The 26,163-nt window shown below is 41.2% G+C and overlaps 2 protein-coding genes across 2 annotated transcripts; both read left to right on the top strand.

Annotated features, from left to right (window-relative positions):
• Positions 1-786: 786 nt before the first annotated feature.
• On the top strand, positions 787-10,622 carry LOC308291027 (interferon-induced very large GTPase 1-like; the record flags this gene model as incomplete). Its single annotated transcript, XM_080732942.1, has 5 exons — positions 787-825; positions 3,115-3,217; positions 3,394-3,431; positions 6,866-10,016; positions 10,615-10,622. The coding sequence occupies 5 exons, from the start codon at positions 787-789 to the stop codon at positions 10,620-10,622; spliced, it is 3,339 nt and encodes a 1,112-aa protein (XP_080589068.1).
• Positions 10,623-10,963: 341 nt separating this feature from the next.
• Positions 10,964-11,614, top strand: LOC308291026 (interferon-induced very large GTPase 1-like; the record flags this gene model as incomplete). Its single annotated transcript, XM_080732941.1, has 1 exon — positions 10,964-11,614. The coding sequence occupies one exon, from the start codon at positions 10,964-10,966 to the stop codon at positions 11,612-11,614; it is 651 nt and encodes a 216-aa protein (XP_080589067.1).
• Positions 11,615-26,163: the final 14,549 nt, after the last annotated feature.

Here is a 26,163-nt window from a genome sequence, read left to right as displayed (position 1 = left end):
GGCCGGAGTCAATGGCTGTCTGTCTGACTGTCTGTACAGGAAGTGATGTCACATGACATACTTTTTATGCCCATATATGAGTCATTCTGTACCACATCTCCATGTTTAGGCAAACTCCACACATAAAGGCCCTATCGCCAACCCCACCTAGGGTGTGGGCGATAGGGCCTTTCTGTTGGAGTTTGCATGTTCTCCCCGTGTCTCCTAGGGTTGATACCCTCACAAAAACATGAACAAACTCCCCCCAGAATGACAACAACTAGAATCGTCAGAGAAACGCTGTGGTTGGCCAGATGGTCAAGAATTTGCGCATGTCACCCTGAGGTCGCATGTCACCCTCAGGTGTCTTACTAGTAATATAATCTCTCTAGTGTGACTTGGGCCAAAATATCTATATATTTTTGTTTGTTTGTTTTTTGGCCAAAGTCACATGGTTTTGTGACTTAGGCCAATGGTTCTGATTAACCTTGTTATATTTATGTTAATTAATAGTCATAAATTGTTATAAATGTTTTGGTTGAAAAGATGATGAAAAAAAGAGCCTGAGTAGAATTAAAAAAATGTTTGAAAGTTATTGTTGTCTTTTTAAAGGAATTGCAATGTTCATAATATTCCAATGAAAACAGTCACACAGGGTGCAGTCACACCAAAGTTTGAATTCCACCTATAGTATGAGGGCAGATTCTGCCAATGCTTTTTCAATGGGAACAGAGTGACTTGTTGCACCCATTTCGTATGTATCATAGCATATTATGGCAGATTATCACGTATTATCAGCCCATTGTAATGGGCCAGAAGGGCCATGCTCTGCCGACTGCCGACTCAGTAGGCTGTCATCAGCCCAGACTGCCGACTCAGTAGGCTGTCATCAGCCAATTCATAAGTAATGCAATTGCACCTTCTAGTGGTCAAAGACAAAATACCCACAATACCTTGTGTTTCCCAGCCACCCTACCCTACTGCTCACGCTACAGGATCCATGACGGAGGTTGGGATTTGGGTTAGGTTTAGGCATAAGACCCACGTTGTCAAAGATAAAAACACAAAAAAGGGGGTTTGCATGGCAAAGCATGGCCCCCCTGGCCCATTACAAAAGAAGTGATAATAGCCCAAGAAGTGGGATGATAACGGCAAAAACGAATGAAACTTTGGTGTGACTGCACCCTTATACAAATGTCATATTTCAAACATTCAAATACTGAGGTCCATATGTACTTCCTTGGCCAAGTAAGACTGTCTACCAAGTTGTCTTTACACAATAAAGTTAGCCCTCATAGGGTCTTCGGGTCATTTTCACCCTAACCCATTTTGACACAAGGAAATATGTTAAAATATGTTTTTATTCATGAAACTTCTGCTTGGCTTATTTACTGTACTAAACATGTAATATGAAAGTGGTACATTTCATGCATGTGCAAGTTGCAACACCCCCCTCTATCAACATATAACAGTATAACACCCAGGGTCTTTGGGTCAATTTGACCAGCTGTTGATATTGGCTAATATACTAACCCTAACCCTTTTGTCAATTTCTTTCTGTGAAAGAATTTGACATAATGATATTTTCTAGTACATCATTTGCTCGCCATTACTAACTACATTGCTACCAATTCAATTGATATTATGAAACTTTACATGGACTCTCCCGGGAGGCATAGGAAGAAACTCAACCCCAAATCGTCCTCTTACAGCACCACCATGAGGCAGATTTTTGCAAAACACATTTTTGGGGTTTTTACAATATAGATTTTGTCCAACCTCATGCCACTCAATACCAGGGGGCCAGTTCTCCAGATTTAACATGAAGCAAACACAGAACTAAGTGTTCCTATGATTGGCCGCAAGTTGCGCTGTTCTGGTACCAAAAGCAACATGTTATCCATAGGACTCCATTAATTCACCCGAACTTTACATTAGATTTTCTTGCCTTAATAAACATTGTCATAAATACTGTATGGTTCCTGTCGCTAGTTTAAAGTCTAGTTTCAATCACCATGATATGCGTTTCGTGAAAATATTTTCCCATTAATTTTATAACTGATGTTAAAAGCAGGGTGTGCTTTAGGAGGGGCGTGGCTAACTTGTGACGATTCTGATCCAACGCTTCTTCTTCATTTTTCCTTTTTATTCTGATTGTTCACGGTTGGCATACAAATTTTGCGGGAACCCTAACCCTAACCCTAACCCTACAAATAATGAACACGGCGCCCACATGCCATGAAACTTTGCATATAAATGTTGTCTATGCCAAGGAAAAAATGCACTGTACATACACCAGTATGTACTGGGAACAAAGCTTCATACAATGCCCCTTTACAAGCTCCAGTACAGGCTCAACGTTACACAGCAATCAGACATGATTTGTAGCTTTTACATTTTATTTTGCCAATAATTTTTTTCTCCCCGATTTAGTCGGTATGCCAAATAATTCCTCCCAACACACATTTCTGTATTGTCACTGCTGTTGTATCCTACCAAATCCCCTGCCAATGAGAATTTCCCACCAAAAGGACTTAGGGCCTTCGCCCTACTCCTGCTCAATATTCCCTGCTGACAGGTGCCGCCCCGCCCGTAAGACTACATGTAGTGATAATTATCACTCTTCCCGCCCCGGCTTCCCTTCCCTCAAACACGGGCCAATTGTGTTTGTATAGATGCCCGACAAAGCCGGTGCACCACGGTGGATTCGAATCAACAACCTCTGTGGTCGTGGGAAGAGACTTTAACACTGTACCACCCAAGCACCTTTATCGTATACAAAAAACATATTTTGCAAAAATCTGTCTCATGGTGGCACTATAACAGGCCAATGTGAATGAAATGGGGTCCTTCCTAAGCCTCCCGGGAGTGTGCCTGAGATTAGCTGTTCACAGACAGAGGAGCAAAAACATAATCCCTCGCCTTTGGTTATCATGGACTGGCGAGGTTAATAAGAATATTGATTTGTGGGTAATGTAGTTAGTAATGACTGATTTTGGGGGATTTCTAACCACTTTTAACATGAGCTGGGTCAAAATGATCCGAAGAACCTGGGTGTGACTAAAAAACGAAGAGCTGAGGGTTAAAGTTTTAATGCAGATCATTAACACATGGTATGTGCGGTAATTTTCTTAGAGTGTTTCCAAAGCTGTTGATCCTGGAAGCTCAGAGAAGAAGGGTGGAAGAGTTCACAAGTATTCAAAGACCAGCAGCACTCATCCTGATATAAGTGAGTCAGGTATAAACATATTCATCATTTCAATACTTGAATATTACAAAAGCGAAAAGCAAGTAAATGCTTATACCTAAGCACATTGAGTGTTTATTTAAACCAGTAATACACATCACAGTTTATTATACAGATGTTTATGCTTACCGTATTGCGTTCAACCATTGTTGTATTGATGCAAACAGGTTCCAGTGACGACGATGGCACCAAGAAAAACTATACGGTACGACTGTTTATGGAGGCATATGGAGCCACTGGTTAATTGAAGACAAGTTCAATATTTAAAATCATTCATGTGATATAAATAGGTCATATGACATGATGTTTTATATTTGAAGTGACAACATTCTACAAAACAGTGAACACGCAAGTTTTTACCTTTTTAGGGTACGGTCCCACTAAACTTTAATTCTGCCTTTGCAGCGGGTTCTGCCAATGCTTTTCAATGGGAGTTTTCTTTTGCGGACATCAATGAATTGAAGTCCATCTACAGTATGAGTGCAGAATCTGCCAATGCTTTTCGATGGGAACAGAGTGGTTTGTGGCCATTTGTTGATTCATGAATAATAATAATAATAATAATAATAACAACTAGTAAGACGCCTCAGGGTGACATGCACACCAATTCTTGGCCATCTGGCCAGTGATGTACTGTATATCGGACCAGTTACCCATAATATGGCTATATATTATATGGAGTCTCCTGGTACCCATATATGCAGATATGGTGTGAGAGACCAAGCATGCTTACTCAGTTATTCGTGTGGTTCAGCTGTTAGTGTGGTATGTGGCCGATGTGGCCTCCACAGTGTGTGGCTCAGTGTGTGCCAGCAGAGCGCGCCATGAGATGTGCCCTGCTGGAATCATTGGCTGTTATTGAAGACATTACCCTGCGGGGCAACCACACTAAATAATAAGAGCTCTAAGCATTGTCAGAGTCCGCCCTCATAGGTAGAATTAAATTAACTTTGGAGTGACCGCACCCTGAGTGAACAATTTTCATATTTCAAACATACAACTTCCTGGGATCCATACAGTATATTTCCTTTGACTGCCAAGTTGTCTTTACACAATAAAGTTAAAGTTGTTTTACTGGAGATCATTCACTTATGGTATCCATTTTCTTAGAGTGCTTCCAAAGCTGTTGATACTGGAAGCTCAGAGAAGAAGCGTGGAAAAGTTCCAGACAAATTGTTTCGGAGCCATTGGAACTCTCCTGCAGCTTTGCCGATTCTGGTCAGTACGTCTTTCTCCGCGTCTCCGGTACTTGTTACTTCCGTGATATGTTAAGTTCTCAACGTACTCTATGCCTTGTTCACCTCAACGTACTCTATGCCTTGTTCACCTAAAGTTAGTGGTGGAAGGTGCTGGTCCGACAGTCATGGCCTTCGTCCTTTCTTGGCTTATGCATAGACTAACTTTTCCTCTGTGCTCATGGATATTGTTGGTCATCTCTTGGGAGTCCAAGGTGGGTATGACTAATCAGAGCCAAGTTCGTCCACAAAGTCCAGGTCGGCCAGTCTGCCCCCACCCCTCTTAATGCCAAAGTTTGCCCGGTGACGGTCATCACAAACTCGATGACTATAATGAAGAGCAAGGGTGACAGGATGCAATCGATGTCAAAGTCATCGGTTGTGCCATTGTTGGTTTTGACTCAACAAGTGGGGTTGTGGTACAGGGCCCTGAAGATGTTGACACAAATGCATGGTACACCATCAGCTGGACAATCTGCCTCAGTGATTTCCAGTGGATACTGTCGAAATCCATATCCATATAATTGATCATGAGGGGAGCCTGGAGGACTGTTCTATGATGTTGCAAAGAATGAAGATCTGTTTGGAGCAGGACCTTCTCTTCCGGAAGCCGGCTTGCACTTCCCTTAAGAGGTTATTCACCTCGTATTTTAGGCGTTTTAGGCGCAGCACAATGCAAATACCTTGCCAGGGATAGACAGCCTGTGATGCCCCACCAGTTACAGTCTGCGAGGTTTCCCTTTTTAGAGAGTGTCACGAATATCGATGACCCCATGTCTCCAATCGGCAGGAACCTCTTCAAAATCATATTGAACAAGCGAGTGAGGCTCTCCACAACGACCTCCTTGCCGTGCTTCAACAACTTGGCAGCTACCTCATCGAGTCCCAGTGTCCTTGTGGTTTTTGAGGGTCTTGATTGCTCTGGCAATCTCGGCCCTGGTTATCTCAACTGAAGTAATGTTCAGAGTTGGAGCTGGTATTTCCCGGTCAAAACTGAAGAGCATGGAAGGCTTTGGCTGATTAAGAACCTCCCTGAAGTGTTCCACCCACCTTTCCTCCTGTTCTTCATGGCTTAGAAGTGCCCTGCCATCCTTGCTCTTGATTGGCACACCAGAACTGCTCCTGGAACTTGTTAGCTCCCGCACAATCCTGTACAGTGTTTTCATGTTGTTCTTCGCCGCTGCCTCTTGTGCCACTCTTGCTTTCTCCTTTAGCCATCTCCTTTTGTAATTTCTGAAGCTCTTCTTTACTTCCTTGTCAAGATGCCTGTACTCCTCATCTTCCATTTCATTGACGTTATTCACACCGCAGCCATCTTGGATCACATGACCACATGGAGTGGCAACACAGCCAATCAGGCTTCTTACTCAACTCCTCATGGTAGCTTCTTGATAGGTTGGTGTTCTTCAGCTTGTCTCCAACATAAGGTCTCTTGGGCTGCACCTTTTGCACCTTCTTCAGGCTCAGCCTGATTTTATCCACCACAAGAAAGTGATCTGAACCTACATACCGGTATGCACCTCTTTGGGAGCTAACGTCTAGCAATGACGAGTGCCACCTTGTGTTCATTCAGAAGTAGTCCAGCTTGTTCCGGGTTCCACCACCCGGTCAAACCAAAGTCATCTTGTGGATGTTCTTGTGCTTGAAAAAAGTGTTGCCGATGCTGAGACCATTCGTGCTGGATAGCAGCAACAGTCTCTGCCCGTTGTAATTAGTGGAGCTTGCAGACCTGTGTTGTCCCACTGTGGTGTTAGTCTAGTCTTTCATTCTTCAGTACCTGGTCCATGTGACCACACAGGAACAGTGTGCAAACGTTCCAGTGTACTGGAAATGGCTTCTTGTTGTTGTTTCTGTAACAATTTCTGTGTCAATGCTTTTCAATGGGAATAGAGTGTTGCCATTTGCAGGTTTTTGCAAAAAATGAGTCTGCACTCATGGGAGAATTGAACTTAAGTTTAACCCAAAGTACATTTTCCTTCATCTACCAAGTTGTCTTTACACAATAAAGTTAAAGATGTTTTACTGCAGATCATTCACTTATCATATCTATTTTTTTAGAGTGTTTCCAAAGCTGATACTGGAAGCTCAGAGAAGAAGCGTGGAAAAGTTCACAAGTCTTCAAAGACCAGCAGCCCTAATCCTGATTTAGTGAGACACAAGGTAAACACATGGATTAAACATTAAAATACTTGAATATTAGAAAGTTAAACGTTAACAACAACATAAAAACTGACTGTACTAATAAAGAAATAGCAACCAGAAAATAACTTTAAATAAAGTTATTTATTTATTGTAAAATCATGAAGCCCTGACCTCCAGGACTGTTTGCATCATATCTTATTGTATTAACATCAGATAGGATAAGTAACTTTGTTTTCTACATGTTTGATTGATCATTTTAAAGGTTGTCAAAGGACACACATCTGTGAAGAATTCCGAAAAGATCAGCCCAGAAGACATTAAACACCAGAGAGAAGTTGATGAACTGTTTTCTAGACTTAACCTCAAACACGATCAAGATAAGTTGACAACTGCTGACTTTCTGAAAATTCTCCCCTCTATAAAGAAGCATGATGAGATAACTGAGAAAGAAGTAGCTCATACATTCCTTCAGAAGTTGTTGATGCTAGACCATAGAGCCAGGTACATCCCAGTAACAGTGGACAGTGCAGAAGACAAGCATTCAACAGTTACACCAGTTGCGGATGAGTTTGACACAGACGACAGTGACTGTGATGATCTATTCAGCTCCAGTGTAGTCACTAGTCAGAGCCTGAAGCAGAGTCATATCCATCCACTTGATGTTCAGATGGCTGTGTTTCACAGCTCAGACAGCTTTCTCAGGCAGAACATGATTACCAAACTATCAAAGTGTCAGTATGCCTTACCATTCCTAGTGCCTGACCCGTTCACAAGGGACATTGAGTGTCCTTTATGGACTTTTCGACAAATAAGTAAAGCCTGGAAGGTAACTGATGATTCAGGTGCCATCACAAGTAAGAACATGCCTATCTGCCAAGCTAAGACACCTATGGTGTCATTTTTCCGTCTTGGACCCGACACCTCTGTCGGAGTTGATGACACCTCCATGTCATCATCTAAATCTCAGCTGATGAATACCATAATCAATGACCGTCACAGCACGTTCTTTCATAGGAATTGTCCAGGTGCCACAAAATCTCACTATCTGATCGATGGCATGGCAGACATTGCCTGGTACTGTCCTGCTGGAAAACCCAATGATGCTTTCTCTGACTGCATTGCCTTCTGTAATCTTCATGGAAATGCTGTATCACATAAAAAACAACGTGAAATACTGATAGAGAAAGCCTCAGTCAATGTTGTCCTTGTGCCTACTCTGGGAAAAAGTGACAAAGGTAGGAAAATTCTGTCAGACCTTCGCAAGGGTCAAAAACCTCTCATTTGTCTCCTAGCTGATGATGACTCTGTAGCCGTTGAGATAGGAGAAGGGAAATATAAAATGGGTCTGAAGGAGAGAAGTCAGTCAGATGTGGCAGCAGAATTGAAAAGAATACTTAGAAACCTTTTGTCAACACAATATAAATCCTTCCAACTTGATACCATGGCAAGTGTCTCTGAAATCAAAATTGATGAAGATGACCCTGAATGCCAAAGGGGGAAATCTGCTGCTGTGCAGATTCTGAAATTGCTTAAAGGAAAGAAGCTTTCAGAGATCAAAGACACATTTCTGCCATGCCAAGGCAAGTTGTGGCATGATTGGTGCAAAATCAAGAAAGATCTGTACCGTCTTAAAGGAGATGAGAAGGAGAAAGCTAAATGTAAAAAAATTAAGGAAATGGAACAACAAAGAAGTGAACAACGAGACAAATCCTCCAGTGCACTGATGACGCTGTTTATTAAAAATCTGCAGTCTCTGAAACAGGATGAAAAACGTTACTTCCTAAAATGGGTTGGAATCTTACTGGATACCTTCTCAGCAGATGATCTTTATGAGATCAACAAGGCATATGACACTAAGTGGTCTGAGGTCTTGGATTTGAAAAAGAAGCGTGACAAATCAGATCAGCTGAAGGAGAAGCAAAATGAGTTGGAAGAAATTTCAGAGCAGCTGCATTCAGCAACAGTTGGATATGAGCACATCTTGAGAGAAATAGGACAAATGTATGAAGCGCACGCATCTCCAAAAACAATAGGAGACTGGTCTCAATACCCTAAGCTGGCTGCAGAGCTTATGATAGCAGGAAATCCAATGGAGCTGATGGATGGAGATGCAGCACATGTGCCTTTAACATGGATCACTAGTGTTCTAGATGAGGTCATCAAGACACTCGGAGACAAGAGAGTTTTTGTCTTGTCGGTTTTAGGCATCCAGAGCAGTGGCAAATCTACCATGCTGAATGCAATGTTTGGATTGCAGTTTGCAGTGAGTGCCGGCAGGTGCACTAGAGGAGCCTTCATGCAGCTAGTGAAAGTGTCAGAGGAGAAACAGAAAGACTTCCAGTTTGACTATGTCCTGGTTGTGGACACTGAAGGACTGCGTGCTCTTGAGCTTGCAGGGAAGAACACTTATAACCATGACAATGAATTGGCAACATTTGTCATTGGCCTGGGAAACATGACTTTGATCAACATCTTTGGAGAGAATACATCTGACATGCAAGACATTCTTCATATTGCTGTTCAGGCCTTCATGAGGATGAAGAAGGTTAGGATGTCTCCAAATTGTCTGTTTGTTCATCAGAATGTTACAGATATTGAAGCTGGTGACAAAAACAAGGAGGGGAAGAGACGCCTACAAGAGGATCTTGATCAGATGACCAAGCTAGCTGCCAAAGAGGAAGGGTCTGATGCAGAGTTCTTCAGTGATGTCATTGCATTTGATGTGGGAAAGGATGTGAAATACTTTGCCCAGCTGTGGGAAGGCAGTCCACCCATGGCTCCTCCAAACCCAGGTTATAGTGACAGCATCCAAGAGCTGAAGGACATGATCCTCTCAAAAGCGTCACTGTCTCGTGGAATTCTAATGTCAGAATTCAAAAGCACAATTGGAGACCTCTGGAATGCCCTGCTGAATGAAAACTTTGTTTTCAGTTTCAAAAACACACAGGAAATTTCATTGTACAGAACACTTGAAGAAGAGTATGGAAAATGGACCTGGGCTTTAAGGAAAGCCATGTTGGAAACTGAAGACAAACTCCACAACAGGATTGATAATGGAAAGACCATTAGCAATATTCAAAACGAGCTTGTCAATGGAATGAATAAGACTCGTGAAGAAGTGGAAGAAAACATGAAAAAGCACTTTGATGAAGTTAAAGGTAAAGATGTACTGGTTCAGTGGAAAGGACGATTTCAAGAAAAAATGAAGGATTTCCATGATGAACTGGTGAAAGGAGCTAAACGGAACTTAGTGGAAATTATTCAGCAGAGGGATTCTCTAAGCAAGCTGGATGCTAAGAAGACCGTCTATGAGAACAAGCTCCTACAGAAGAGCAAAGATCTTGCCGGCAAGTTAAAAGACAAGGACAAGCGAGAAAATGAACTCAAAAAGGAGTTCAATGCTCTTTGGAATGGTTGGGTTACTGACTTCACTGCAGATATTCCTTCCATAAAGGAGATTAACATTCAAGTGGATTTGGATTCTATCCTTTGGGATATGGGCATTGAGAGTTATGACCGCAGAAGCTGTGGTGATTATAAAAACTTATCAAAGCTTGGGAATTATTCAGAATATGCAACACAATCCAAAAGCGAACTCTCTCAAGTGAAAAACCTTTTGTGGATTATTACAGAACTACTTCCTTATCAAAAGGCTAAAACCTTCATTGACAAGGTCATGGAACAATCCATTGCCATAATTGAGAGCAAACCTGTTAGAACCAGAGGCTACCATACCAGTTACTTGCATGAAGTAGCAAAGATGGTCATAAACCAGGTCAAAGCATTTGATTCAGGCGAAACTTACACCCTTAAACCGGAGTTTAAAGTTGATCTTTTACTTCATGTATTTCAAACTGTAGAGAAATGTCTCTCCAAGTCTCTCAAAGAATTCAAGAAGAACAATGATCCACTCACTCATTTGGAAAACAAAAAGGATCAATACTACAACGTGTTCAAAGGCTATTGTAAAGGCAACTCTTCTGCTGCTGTGCTTGGTGAATTGCTTTGTAGCAAACTGAAGGAGTCTGTTGCTCAGGCTGTCCATGACAAGACTGCCCGTCACTTGGCTGATGAGATGAAGGGTTGCCTCCCTCCCTTCAGTGGGAATAGGTTTAGCTTGGAGAAACATGTTTTACAATCACTGGCAGAGCAAGGGGACTTTGACAGTTACATGAACTACATCAAATATCCAAGGCAACACATGGAGACATTTATAAAAGAAACTGTTGAGGAACACATCTCTGACAATGAGGACAAGGTACACAGTATCATGAAGAATAATTTGGAGGATATATGCAGGCTCCTGAATCAAGCAGTGCATGAGGCGACAGAGAAAGTCGCTCCGAACGGAGACACAGACATGTGGCTGGAGGAGTTTTGCAGTCTGTTAGAAGATAATCTAAGATTTGACACCAACTGCTATAAAAACTTCAATGACATAAAGCAATTTGATTTTCTTAAAGATGAGATTAAGAAAGGCCTTGATTCCATGATGGTGGATTTAAACAGCCTCTCAATCAACACGGTGGATGTCAGAGTGAGTCCAGATCAAATTCTAATTGATCAATTGTGCAAGTGTTGCTGGGTGAAGTGTCCTTTCTGTGGTGCAAGTTGTACCAACACCTTAGAGGATCACAGTGGAGATGATCACAATGTCCGTTTTCATCGCCCATCTGGAATTAATGGATGGTACATTAAATCTGAACAATTACTTTGGCTTAGTTTCTGTACAACAGACATTGCAGGTAATGGAAAATTTAAAATTCACGGAGAAAACAATTCCACGCAACGCATTCCATTCAAAGAGTATCGTACAGGTGGTCCAAAATATGCCAACTGGAAAATTACCCCTGATGAATCCAAATTGCCATACTGGAAATGGTTTGTCTGTGAATTTCAAGACAAACTGGAGGGGCATTATGGCAAAAAGTTTGAGGGCAGCCAAGAGATTCCAGAAGAATGGAGGGAGATTACCATTGAGGAAGCTATTGAAAGCTTGGAGGAGATGTAGTCTGAGATTGGCAATATCCACAACCCGCTTCAAATGAACACAATCCAAATTGTTTGATTTGCTTGATAAGATTAAAATGTTTAATATGGTATAGATATCATTCTCAGTGTTAAAAGTCAATGCCATGATGTTTTGATCTGATAACTAATGCACGAGACGAGAATCTGCCCCACTCCAGGGACAGAAAGATTGACCAGCGAAATGTCAAAGTGTCCAGGACACGGGATAATGAAAAGCCAAAACATTCTACATCCTTGGCTTCTGAGTCCACGAGACTCAGTCACAACAACATCCCATCCATGTTATGTTTAATTGTCCAATCAGAATGTGACTAATGTATTCTGTAAACTCCATATATCTGTGAATCATTATGCTTTGTACTCAGAGATACTATGGGTGGCAATGCTCTCTACTGTACTTGTACAGTACCTACAATTTGAACTCTGACTAAACTTCAACACAAAACGGATTGACGCTGTGTGGTCTCATTTCTTGTGTGGAGTATTTTATTATGATTGGGGAAAACTGTTTATCCATATGGAATATGATCCAAATTCCATCATTGCTCTTAAAGGAAACTAACAGCAAAATATGGACAGCTTAAGATCCATGCGGATCTCATATTTTATGTGATAAGTCTATGACAGCAGTCACCTATCTATCAGTTCACAATTGGTGAAAACAAATAAAACTTCCTTGGCCTACTCTTAGTGTGCACAAAAATGTAGTGCCACTGATTTACGAGATTAGCCCAGGACAGATGGACACACAGAATTACAGACCCTAGGTGACTCTGCCCCTGGAGTGCCATGGGAGTGTGTCGCTGTTACTACATGTCATCTTTTCGACACCCGACTCTAACCCTCACCCTAACCTTAACCTCCGTGGAGTGAGTCGCTAACCCTCCGGTCGAAATGATGGGCGTTCGCAAAAGCGAGATTTCCCCGAGTGCCATAACAGTTGTGGCATATGCCTTTCCATTTGTAATGTAGGCCTACATTTTTATTGTGAAAAGTGTTCAGGCCTGACTGATTGAGATTTCCATTTTCCAAATTTGACTTTACATAATCTATATTCTTCTGTAGAATAAATGTTGAAAAGAAATATCGATTCTTTTGTTTTTCCAAAACGGATGAAGAAATATCCCTAGGAGGGAAAATGAGTCAGGAGATACCATTTATTGTTTTTTTCTCCAGGAGCGCTGTCAGGGGTAAAAGGACAATGTCTTCTTTTACTTTTTTCTTCTGAAATATGCGTTTTTCTTTTTTCTTTGTGGTGAAAGAAGGAACTCTTTACTCTGTAAAACAAATCTTTCAAAAGGTGTCATTAAATGTGTGTTTTGAGAGTTATTTCCTAGGACATGATTGTTTAAGCCGAACTAAAAACAATACTGTATGGCACATGTTCATGTAATCACACTTGATTTGAAATATAAATGGAGAATCAATCTATGATGACTTAAAAATACAACTGCACACATTATTGATTGTGACATTTTCAAATGTCACTGAAATCTGGCACCTTGTGACCTTAAACAGAACATTGTATGATACATGGATGCTATTTGATTGGTTTAGTGCCTTTAACACTCTCTCCTCTCTCACCAGGCTGGGATACCTGCATCTCATCCTTGATTTCAGCTACAGTAACAGCTTTAGACTCCGACTTTGATAGCCTTTCTTTATGTTAGTGTGTTGCTTTAGTTTGGCCTGGAGATGACCGGTAGTCCTTTTAGACTCGTTAGATTTTAGTTTAGAGGTTCATGGTTTTTGGTTAGGGAGGGGGGCTAGCTCCGACAGCCCTATAGGGGTTAGCCTAGATCTCCCTCCTTTATTTTCTGTTTGGCCGGCATCTCCAGGACCTTTTTTATTTTTTTGTCGGTGTCTTGATTTGTTTTCTTGGTTATGTATTCCTGAGTTTAATTCATCCCAGATCTGAGTTTTGATGAGGGTAACAAAATAAAACCCTATTAACCATTTCCTTTGTGTGGCGTCAGTCCTTCATGTTAATTAAGTTGGTCCACTTTGAGCCATTGAGTTGTATTATGGTTATGTTTGACATACAGTATTGGAGGCTGTAACATTCGTTTTCATACATCTAGACCAGTGGTTTTCAACCGTTTTCATATGTCAAGATATTTATTCTGCATTTGAGCCACGGACCAGATGTAGCCTCTCAGACAAAGATTTTGGTTTGGTTTTGGTTTGGTTACCAACCGTCCATCATTTAGCTGGGGACCACCAGCTGGTTGAAAACCAATGATCTAGACGGCCATTGATGATGATGATGATGATGGTGGTGTGAGTGCGTGCGTGCGTGCGTGCGTGCGTGCGTGCGTGCGTGCGTGCGTGCGTGCGTGCGTGTGTGTGTGTGTGTGTGTGTGTGTCCACACTGTACTGAATATGGCAATAATTCAATATCTGAGTTGTTGAAGAAGCATTTTATTTAGGTAACTTAAATCATTAAATCATCCAGCTAATGCACCTGTGACCTGGACATTGTTTGGTCAATGTATCAAGCAACAGACCCAGGTGGGTCATGGGTAATAATAATATCCACAGGTCTGTCCCAAGAGGTCACATAAAGTAAGCAACTACAACATCAAATGCAATTCATATAAACATGTTATTCATGTTTCATATAAGTAGTATTTCATGGGTCATGATCAAAGCATAATAATAATAATAATAATGCATGCATTTTATAGTGCTCTTTCCTAGATGCTCAAAATGTATATATGCAAAGTAAATATCAAGTATTCAAAGATATGAATTGACATAGTTTACATGTTAATGTGGTGCAGAGGATAATCTATGTTGATTCAAACAACCACACCATGTTCAGTGCATTTCTGGTTGAACACTGGTATAAAGCAGCTCCAATAATTATCATATTCCTCCTGTAAATAAACACATTAAAATAAAATATATCTAGAGTATATTACTGGTTATTTTTAAGATTTTTTTTTTTGAAGCGGTGAAAACCGCTTCCAATGAATGGCTTTGTGTGTATCACGCCCATATGGTCATTTCAGTCCAGAATGAACAGGCTTTTTCAAAAACAGAATGTCCGTTTAATTACCATATATGGTGATGTCAGTCCAGAATGAACAGGGTTTTTCAAAAACACAAAGTATGTTACCTTATGTCCATATATGGTCACTCCAGGCCAGAAAGAACAGGTTTTTCCTGTCCCGTACGTGTAAAATATCAGTCCAGAATGAATAGGCTTTTTCAAAAAGCAAAATGTGTGGTGTCCCTCCCGGTTAGATGAATGGATACTTTGAGGATTGGTCAAGCTTCACATGATAATTTGGCCTTCAGGGTTTATCTGTCTTGTACATGCAGTATCTATTGCAGATTATCAAAACAGATGAAAAATACATTCAGAATAGAGGTTTTATCTGTCCACCGCTTCACTTCGAACCGAGCTTTGATTTTTTTTAATACATCTAGAAGGCCAACGTTAATGAGTTTTGGTCCATATTGTTATGGCAAATAAGAAAGACAGGTCTGTCTCAAGCAGTTTTGGACAGTAACTATTTATTAAGCAATATACTGTATTACTGTAATATTTCAGTAACTAGCAGTGTAAGATATTACAATTTACAAAAACTTAATAATATTACACAGTTATTAAAGGGATATTCCACTTTCAACAGGGAGCAGTGGCTTCTCTCCACACCCATTGTAACTTCAAACTTCATTTTAACCATGATAGATTCATTAAAAACACACATTATTTTTTCTGGTGACTCATACTACCCTCCTAATACGTGAGCAGGCCGTGTTTTTTTGATAACTTTTTTCATTTATTTTTAATAATCATTTGGGAAAATGGAAAAAATTAAATACAAAAAAATAATTATTAAAAACTGGCCTCTAGGAGACACCAAGATTTATTTTTATTTTTGATAAACAGGCCTGAACCCTTCCTTTCACCCCCTACACAAGTCCTCAAATGCCCAAAAGGTGAATTGTATAGGCATTTTTGAGGAAAAGTCGGCATTCAGCATTTTTTGAAAGTTCATTGTGTCCCGGATAAGAATCCACCGTATGCCGGTGAAAAAAGGGTCCCATTTTTGTATAATTCCTCTGCCAGCATGGCCTAAAACATGAATTCTATGCACCGTTTAGATTTTATGTAGATTTGTCTGTGTGTTAACAGGCAAAGCTTTTTGAGGAAAAGCCGTCATTCAGCATTCTTTGAAAGTTAATTTTGTCCTGAATAAGAATCCACTTTATGCCGGTGAAAAAAGGGTCCTATTTTTGTATAAATCCTCTGCTAACATGGCCTAAACATTAATTGTAGGCACTGTTTCGATTTGTATGTAGGTCTGTCTGTGTGTTAAAGAGGTGGTGCCATGGTTTTGTACTGTTTCTGGTTTTCATGTGTCTAGGAGGTTGACAGTACTTCATTAGACCCCTTGATGTGGTTGTTATGAGCAATGTATTCCCTTTGTATTTTGGATTTCTTCCTGGAGGCTGCCACCTTGCTGGTCAAAAGTGCCGATCCAAACACACAGATAAAATGACATCATATAATCAACCCCTCCGCTTTTACAATTCACCCAACACTGTGGGTGTGGCTAACTTCAGCATCATATCTTCCTCACGTTTGTATCATTGAGGGGCCACTAATAAACGCAGAGCCAATCACTTCCACCCATTGGGGGCGCAACAATTTCTACAAATGGCACTGTTTTTGCACCAAATTAAGTACAAATGATTGTGTGAGTCAAACATTTGCAAATAAAGTAGTGAACAGTCCAAATTTGATTTGCCACATTTGCAGGTAAAACAGTCCCCTCTACAAGAACATTTGATCAGCTCTCTGTATGCTCTGGAGACCTCTGGAATTGTCATCCAAACTGGCACCCAAGCCTCCGATTCCTTTATCCATCCATCTTTTTTTAAAGAGATATGCCGCCTTTTAAGAAATGCTTTATGTTTTTGTGGCATCATGCTTGGATTATTGTAATTCACTGTAGGGTTGTCAGGGTCAAGGAGCTGTGGCTCGTCTCCAACAGCTCCTCTTGTTAATATAAGGCCAAATTACTCCAGCGGTATCAGCCTCCTTTCAGCGCTTGCCTAAGTTTAGAACGTATTTACAAATCCTTGTAATTGTATACCAGCCATTACAATGGTGAAGCTACTGATCTTAATGTCAGCGATTAAAGTGTCTTGCTCATGGAACACTTAAACAAGTATAACTGTGGTGACTTCATGATTACAAGACCACGTGTGTGTGTGTGTGTGTGTGTGTGTGTGTGTGTGTGTGTGTGTGTGTGTGTGTGTGTGTGTGTGTGTGTGTGTGTGTGTGTGTGCAGGAGAGAGGGGAAATCTCGCTTTTGCGAACGCCCATCATTTCGAGGGTTAGCGACTCACTCCACGGAGGTTAAGGTTAGGGTAAGGGTTAGATTCGGGTGTCGAAAAGATGACATGTAGTAACAGCGACACGCTCCCCAGGAGAGAGGGGGTCGGGGGATTTGTTATGCACAGAGCTTGCTGGGACTTGCTGGCCTGGGACTCTAAAAAGTGGGCACAATTTAATTTTTTCATTGGCTTCTGTCTAACGCCCAGACTTTTGAATAAACCTCTTTTAATGCCCGTTCTTTGGAGATCCAGTTCTCAGATTCATCTGAGACCCCGCCTCCATCCCCCAATGGGCCACAGGCAGATGGTTAATGATGAAATATTGTCTCAATTTCAACACCAGATGGTGCTACTGCTCTGTAATTATGCAACGTTCCAGGCCATATCAGTCTCACTAACTATATTTAACCACAACATATTACCCAAAGAACTGCACTTTTGCAGTAGGATACCAATTATATTGCTTTCAAACAGGGACACACAACACACACACACACACACACACACACACACACACACACACACACACACACACACACACACACACACACACACACACACACACACACACACACACACACACACACACACATGTTTTTGTCTATTGGCATGTGCTGTGGTGGCACTGGCAGTTACCACACGAAAATCAATCAGAACTAACTGGGCCAAGAGAGTGCAGCTTCTCTCCTTTCTAGCTCATCTCCATAGGCTGACATTTAAGCCTGCTTTAGACTCGGTTGTACAACTGTGCTGCGTGGCCCGAAAATAGCCGATCTATAAGCTCACAACAAGTCACAGATGAGACGCGCTGTGAGCTTATAGGTCGGCTATTTTCGGTCCGCAACACCGCCGCACGACGGAACATAAATGAGGCATTATTAGCCAACAACACTCAGTCAGAGTGAGAGGTCTGAAACTGTGCCAGGTCACATTGTGACAGGAATCCTAATCTGCAGCCTTTATTTGGCCGTTCTTCTTTATTTATACTTCGCCGTAGCCTATATGACCCCTTTGTGTCGTTTGATAAAAATGCATTTTGTCATACGATGAAGTATAAACGAGGTTTTATTTCATTCTGTCTCCCTCCGTTTCCGTTGCACGGCTTAGCTTTTGCTTTTCCTTCAGGGTCCAGTGATCCTGGCTGCACAGTCGTTTCTGTGAATCCTTAGGAATCCCTGAGCACCTTCTGTTCTAAATGTGTTTTTTCTTTCTCGAGTCAACATATCTGCTCATAAGACCACAATATACGATACTAACTTGCGAGCGCAGGAGCATATAATGCAAAAGTATTGCTTTCAATATTACTTCTCCTGACAGGCAGGGGATATCATGAAACATAATGCATTTACAAAAGCAAGGAATTGATTCTCGTGGAGATATGGAGAAGCTCTCCACAGTTCTCAGACCTCGCCTCCCCCCTGGACAGAAATGTCCTTGGTGCCCTAAACACCTCCCCCAGGCCCAAAATAGTGCCCTGGATATGTGGGTATGTGGTATGGAGATATACATGTCTGCGTGGCGACTGAACCACCTGCTGGTGATCCAGTTGAAGACAGCTATATGTGTAGGGTTCTATTTGTAAAAAAAAAAAAAAAAAAAGTGTGGTAACCACTTATGTAAACCCTATACCAGGGGTCTTCAATGTTTTCAGGCCAAGGACCCCTTAGTTTGACAGCACAATCATCAGTGTATTTTGGATTCATGTACAATTTGTGTTTTCAGATATTTAACCACTTGAACCGTCAATACTTAATAAACTTGACCTTTCACTCTGGACTTAGTCTGCTCTTTTTCTTTTTCCCCTATACATCAAACCTTTGCCTCTTTGCAGCGCGGGGCGTTGTGAGCTTGTAGATCTGCTATTTTTGGCTAAAGTTCTCCTCAGAATTTGGATGTGCAGAGTTCAAGTTGTCAATCTAAAAGAATGATCCTATCACACAAAGATTTGGAGGACCCCTTGTAGTAACTCTGAGGACCCCCTCGGGGTCCCAGACCCCCTGTTGAAGACCCCTGCCCTATACTAAGTTGACCGAATTCCCAAGGGCTCTAGACTAGGCCCTCTCCTGTTTTCACTGTACACTAAATATGTAGGCCGAATATGATACTGTTTTTGACAAACAGAAACGAAAATAACCAATCTACAAGATCACAAAGCGTCACAATCATGCATCACTTTGTGAGCTTGTAGATCAGCTATTCTTAATTGAAAGAAGAGAGTGAACTTGGCAAAGATTGACAAAGCTTGAAAATGTGTTCAAAATAGTAAAGCCTGAGTTAATGTGGCTAACATAAACAATATATATTATATTGTTAAACTGTCATATAATATATAAATATCAAACATATTGGCCAGTCTACATTTCGCAAATGGAATTGCAAGCAAGGGATAAATCATATCCTCACTGACCACAAAGATAAAGGAACAGAGGTCAGAATTTGGTCAGAATTTATTGAGAGGATCGCCCCTTGAGATGCATCATCTCATTTTAGAGGGGGTCCTAAACACATAAGTGAACACATACATACAGTACAAAAACACAAGAATAAGACATTACATACAATGCAGACACACAAGACGTACAGTACAGTTAGCTTGCTCACCGTCTCCCACCCTTACCCCCAACCCTAAAAGATAATGCAGAATACAGTACTTTAACTGTATAGTAAAAAAAATAGAATAAAAAATAAAAATAGACTAGAAATACAGTAAATAGTAAATACAGTCAGTATTAGAAGCATGAACAGGTTGTTTCAAGATATGAGTACAAGGAAGTCCTGAAGCGGCCAAAGGATGTAATAGATCTGAGTGAAAGAGGGAGATTGTTCCAGTCAGATGGAGCTTTTTTTTGGGGGGGGGGACTGTAAAATAGGGATGTTTAAGTGTCTAAGTGGATATGGTGATGTGTAGGTTCCAGGGATTGTTTCAGATAAGATGGACAGTTGAAGTGAACACATTTGAAAAGGAATAAGTACCAGTGAAGTTGCCTTCTTGCCTTAGGCTGCAGCCAATCAAGTGAATTATACAGAGAACAGTGGTGTGTTCTGTATGGACATCTCAGTAGAAATCTACATAAGGAGTTATAGAGAATATATAGAGAGGGGGGTATCAAAGCCCTAACCCTAAACCTAAGGTAAGTGGGGAACATAGGGATTACCCCGGATTCACCCCTATCCCCCCAGAAAACCCCAACCCTGGCCAAGATTATTGCGACCTCTGTGTTATTAAATGACCAAATTCGGTCTGCACGAAATTATTTGGAGAAACTTGAGGGCAAAGTGGAAGCACTGGCTTGAAATGAGGTGTAATTAACTTCTATGTCATTAGCATTTATACTGCACTTGCAGAAGTGTCACTATTATTACTATAAAATGGCTGACAAAAACCTTTTAGTTCAACTCCACCACTTGTAATACAGAGAGGCCTGGAACATGAAAGGAATCTAAAATGAGGGTAATATGATCTCATCTTTTCATGCAGATTGTACTTTATTGTCGCAGCTAGACTCAGAGATTCTTAGATGTAATACAAAGGCAAAGCTTGGCAGGGCACCCAAACCTTTGAGCCCTTTTTTGTGCGAAAGCAAAGTGGAAAAACTCTGTGATTTGATCCCTTTCGAACAGAACTACACGAGTCATGATGATAGTTTGATATAAGATGGCTTATATAGAAGCTGCCCATGGACTTACAAAATGTCAAAAACATTCAAACTTTTTCAAAAATAACAACAATAGCAAATATCAGGCTGTGAGCCTGTAGATCTGCTATTCTCTATATTTTTTTAAATAGGCTTTAAGTGGTAAAATTATCTATATTAAAGTTATACCATGTAACTTTTTTTATAAAACAAATCTTAAAATTGTCCTAACTCTTAAATCACTAAAGTTTTAGAACACCCACTCCGTTATTTTCAGCTTCTGAAGCCTTCTCTTTATATATTTTCTTCTAGCAGTGACAGGGGCGGGATTTCCCGGCAAAATGACGTCATCATACACTACCGGCCAATCACAGCGAGGGTTATACACTGCCGGCCAATCACAGCGCATCTTGAAGTGGGGTCGCTAGCTATCACAATAGGGCGGCCATATTTGTAGGCGCTCGTGTGTCTATCTATACTCGGGTGAAACACTCCGTTTCTCCGGAATGCCTGAACGCACAGGAACCAGGGACCCCTCCAAAGATAGATCTCGGCGAGGTGGAGGCAGACGCGGGGGTGACGCGGGGGTGTGAGGCCCGGTCCGCGGCGAAAAACGGCCGAAAGACGCGGACGCTACTGACCACTAGTTGAGCAACTTACACAGTATAGCTTTAACAGTCACCAATTAATTTATCCATAGACGTTTTAGAAAATCCTTATCCACTTTCCCACGTCCGGTCGTGTATTGCGCAGAAGTTGTGCGGCAGTTTACGGCGTCGCAGCAGAGAATGATCTACAAGCTCACAATGGTTGCATCTGCGACGTGAGCTGCTGTTAACTGGAAGTGTCCTACAGATAATGCTACAGTAAATTCGCGCGGAAACAGGTGGATAGTTTTAAGGCTGGGACCAAGAAAACCAGGGTCCTGGTGAATCATGACCATTAATCATTAATCATCATCCTGCGCATAATTTGTTGCTTAATTTGCTTCTAATGCTTCTTCCCAAAACAATCGTTTAGCTTGCTTCTTTTTATCTGTAATCGTTGACTTAATTATAGTCTTTATATTGTTGATAGTGTTGTAGTTGACTGGTAGCAATTAAGTGAACTACCATGGGGTCACCAAAATCACTAAGGGGCATCCTCCAGGGAGCGTTATAGCACATGTGTCACGGCAATCTGCCAATTCCATGTGTGTGCAAATTGGATTTGGACATTTAGGTCTACTAGTGTTGCTAGAAGAAAGGGCCATGGGTTCACCCAAATCAAAAGCGTTCTTCCTTGAGGAAGTATCAATCTGCATCGCAAAATCCTAAACAATTCAGCCAGTAGTTTTTGACATACGATACTGATGCTTTTTGGGACCAAAATGTAAGGTAACATAAACCCTAGGTTATATACTTTGTACTGAAACTCAAATACCCCAAATAGTTACAATGCGACACGTTGTGACTGGCTATTTTTGCCAAATGTTTGCCTATTGTGACATGCCTATGATGTGTGGTTAAGGATATATTTCACTTTGAAATATGTTTGGGGTCATTTTAACAACTACCGGTACTAAGACATGTGAAGTGATGTGACCGCTCTGTAGAAGACATATCATAATGTGAATTCACGCAACCAGGGCGGTTTACCAGACTATCAGACATGCCTCCTTCCTATACAAAACTCATTGTCACTTCAAATCCCATTTTAACCATGATAGATTAGTTGATTAGTTAACTTGTTTCTAGTGACTGATTTTGTCCACCTAATGTGTGAAGGGTCCAGGTACATTTTTGTGAAAATAATTGCGACCGTCAGGTCGCAAGTTACTATGAAAACCTCCTCCGTCTCTTTGTTCCTCCGTCTGTCCGTCACGTCACATTTTTGGCCCTACTCTTGTCTCCGGCACCGTTGTCCCTATCCATGCCAAACTTTGCACACACACTCCTTGGCTGGCAAACCACAACCTCCGCCCCTCATTTCTCACATGCCCCACTTCTCGCGCCACCATGAGGTTGCTATAAGTATACTTTGTATATTTGTGTATACATGTGACCTGACGGTCGAATAGGGAGTCTTACTGGTTATAATAATAATAAAATATATATATGGAAAAGTTCATAGAAATTAAACGCTGCGTTCATGATTTGAGGCATTTTGTTCAAAACGGACCAATCCTGCAAACCTTGGAAGCCAATGTTAGCCAATTAGGATGGAATATGAAATATCGAACAGATCTGTCTTGATCACATGACTATAGAGATACTGTGTAGTGTGTACTGATTTGCGTGATTTTTTTGACAAAACCTGTTGGAGTGAAATATCCTGAACTTACAGCCAATCAAGCTACACATGCAAATACACTGGCATCTTTTAACTGCTGTCTGACTCGCTAACATCCGTCCAGCTGTTCAGAGTCATTAGAGACTTGAGCGTGCAATGATCTCCACAGACACCAATATTCTCATTCTGTGAGATGAGATTAAAGCTCAGCCATTTCAATGAGAACCTCTTCTCGTGCAGGGTTTTCTCTGCGCTCGCCACACAGTCACATCTGGAGCCTTCTGGCAAGGGGCGTCACAAGGGGAGAAAAGTGGGACTGAGTTACTAGGGCCCACGGTGGAGGGGCCTTAATTATGTTATGCTTTAGCTATTGAAAAATAGCAGATATACAAGCTCACAGCGCGGCACCGAGTGCCGCGCTGCAAGCTTGTAGATCTGCTATTTTTGAAAAGTCATGAAAACGTGTGCAAATCTTTGAATATATGTATTTTTTTAAGCGAACATTTGTAACTCAATTTTTGCTTCTGGGGAGTCCCTGGAACTACATATTTTGAGATGTGGGGGTCCGTGGCCAAATACATATCATTTTGGGGGTCCTTCACCTTCAAAAGTCTGAGCACCACTGACATAGAAAATAGGTTTTTCAAAAAACCTTAGAAGGATTTGAAAATATTCAAAGACTTGCACAAATGTCACGATTTTTCAAAAATAGCAGATCTACAAGCTCACAGCGCGGCACTCGGTGCCGCGCTGTGAGCTTGTATATCTGCTATTTTTCAATAGTTAAAGTACTAGAGCCCAGAATTTGGTGCGACACCCCTGCTTCTGACCGTAATGGCTTCTGTCAGCCAATTCTCACTCTGTCATCCAAATGAACAGCGGACTGTTAACACCCCGCTCTGAATGCTGTCGTCTGGAATCATTATTAGATGGAGGAGAGTGTGATTCTGGACCTCCCACTGAGGATCCAGTGTCTCCATGCAGGGGCGTCACAAGGGGGGGGGGGGGGGAGTGGGACTGAGTTATTAGGTAGTCCCCCCAGGAATCCGCGGAGAAAAATTCCTGATTCCGCGGAGGACAATCCTGATTCTGCGGAATTCTGTGGTGAACAATTCTTGATTCCGCGGACATTAATAAACAACCTAAAATGACCAGTTATCAAGCTAAAAATGATATAGTTCTAATAATCAAGTAAAACCCTTCATGAAATAGCTACAATTAATTGTAATTAGTGGTTAGAATAATCAAATAATCATTTTTGAGAATAAAAATCTAATATTAAATCTATTATTTTTTTTACTTGTTATTGTTTTTAATAATTACTTTCTGTTGCAAAGACTATATTGTCATGCAAATTAACCAATGCCCATAGTAACCACATTTTAGAGGATAGCCTACCTACTACCTAGTATGGTTGTAATATTTATTTATTCTCTTCTGCATTAGCATTGTTATTGCCAGGACCATTATAGAGGCAGAGAGGAACTATAGTTCAGGACACAGTTTCTGTCAGGAACGAATGTGGGACCGGACCAATACAGCGTCAGTGCAATTAGCAGGAGGGAAGCTAAGCTATTCCCCAGGCTCTGTATGAAGTGGCCACTTGCCAGACCATGTACACATTGTTTTATAATAGTAGTAATGACTACTCCCGCCGCTCTGCTGCCACTCGCGACCGCTATTCCGCGGACGTCAGAAAAGTCCGCGAACGGCCGAGAAATCCGCGGGTGGTCGCGAATTCCGCGAAAAATTCTGCGATCGCGGAATCGCGGATTCCTGGGGGGACTAATTAGGGCCCAAGGTGAAGGGGCCTTAATTATTTTATACTAGCTATTGAAAAATAGCAGATATCTCACAGCGCTCACATTGCGCGTGGCACCGAGTGCCGCGCTGCGAGCTTGTAGATCTGCTATTTTTGAAAAGTCGTGAAAATGTGTGCAAATCTTTGAATATATGTACTTTTTAAGCGAACATTTGTAACTCAAATTTTGCTTCTGGGAGGTCCCTGGAACTTAATATTTTGAGATGGGGGTTTGTGGCCAAATACATATCATTTTGGGGGTCCTTCACATGAAAAGGTTTGAGAACCACGGACATAGAAACATAAATCTGCTATTTCAAAAATAGCAGATGTACAAGCTCGCAGCTGCAATTTTTCAATTTTTCAAAATGTAAGTGAATTCCCAGGGCCCAGAATTTGGAGTGACACCCATGCCTCCATGGAACAGGACTGTGGATTGCTACTGTATTGTATCAGTGATTCTCAGCCTGTGGGTCGGAGGAGAAAAAAAAAAGGCCATTACTGCCTTTGAAAGTAATTAACAAACAATACTATAAAAACTGGCGAAATTGTATCATAATATAAGAAAAAGGCAAACTTTTTTGTAAATTTGGGCTTGTAAATTTGCTAGTTTCACAATATTTGTCTGTGGAACAGAGTCAAATGAAATGCCTTACTATTATACCTGCTATTATATTGCTATAGTGTTGCTGCTATCATTGTTGCTATTGCTTCTCTCTCGGTCTTTCCCTCCCTCTATTTCTCTCTGTCTGTCTCTCTCCCTCTCTCTTTATATCCCCCAGACATACTGTAGTGAAGGCAGATGGCCGCCCACCCAAGAGCCTGGGTCTGCCGGAACGTTTCTTACAGTTAGGGGGAATTATTCGTTGATGCTTGTTCAGGGTAGGTCAATGTCAGCTCTCTATGTCTCTACGGGCCGGGGTGGCACCTGTCAGCAGGGAGTGTTGGGCGGGAGCCGGGAGGACAAGGACGAAGGCTTTACGTCCTCCTGGTGGGTGCTTCTCACTGGCTATTGTCTACTCTAAATAAAATAAAAATACAAATATTCAAGCGTAGTTTAAGCAATACTTTGATTACAATCCTTAAAAAAATATATACATTTACCAACTTCACTATTCTTCACTATAGATCATACATGGGCAACTGGCGGCCCAAGGGCCACATGCAGCCCCCACCTTCACTTAATGCGGCCCTCGGGTTAATATCGTAATACTATATTGATTTCAGCTGTTACCATTCCAAACATGCAAACATGACCCACTTTAATTAGGCTACTTCAGTCTATATTAGTAGCTTAATGACTAGTACTACTAGTATTTCTTATTGCCAATGTATTTAAGTTCATAAAGTTAACATAAGAACAATTAAATGCATTTGAAATTAAATAAAATGTTTACTTTTCAGGATTCCATTTCAAGAATAGCGAAAAATAATTCGGGATTCCGGATTCAGGATGTTTGCCTGTAT

Source organism: Nannobrachium achirus, assembly GCF_963921795.1.
Source record: "Nannobrachium achirus genome assembly, chromosome: 9".
Taxonomy (NCBI): Eukaryota; Metazoa; Chordata; class Actinopteri; order Myctophiformes; family Myctophidae; genus Nannobrachium; species Nannobrachium achirus.
Note: the sequence above shows the minus strand (reverse complement) of the source record. Positions and strands in the feature narration are given on the sequence as shown.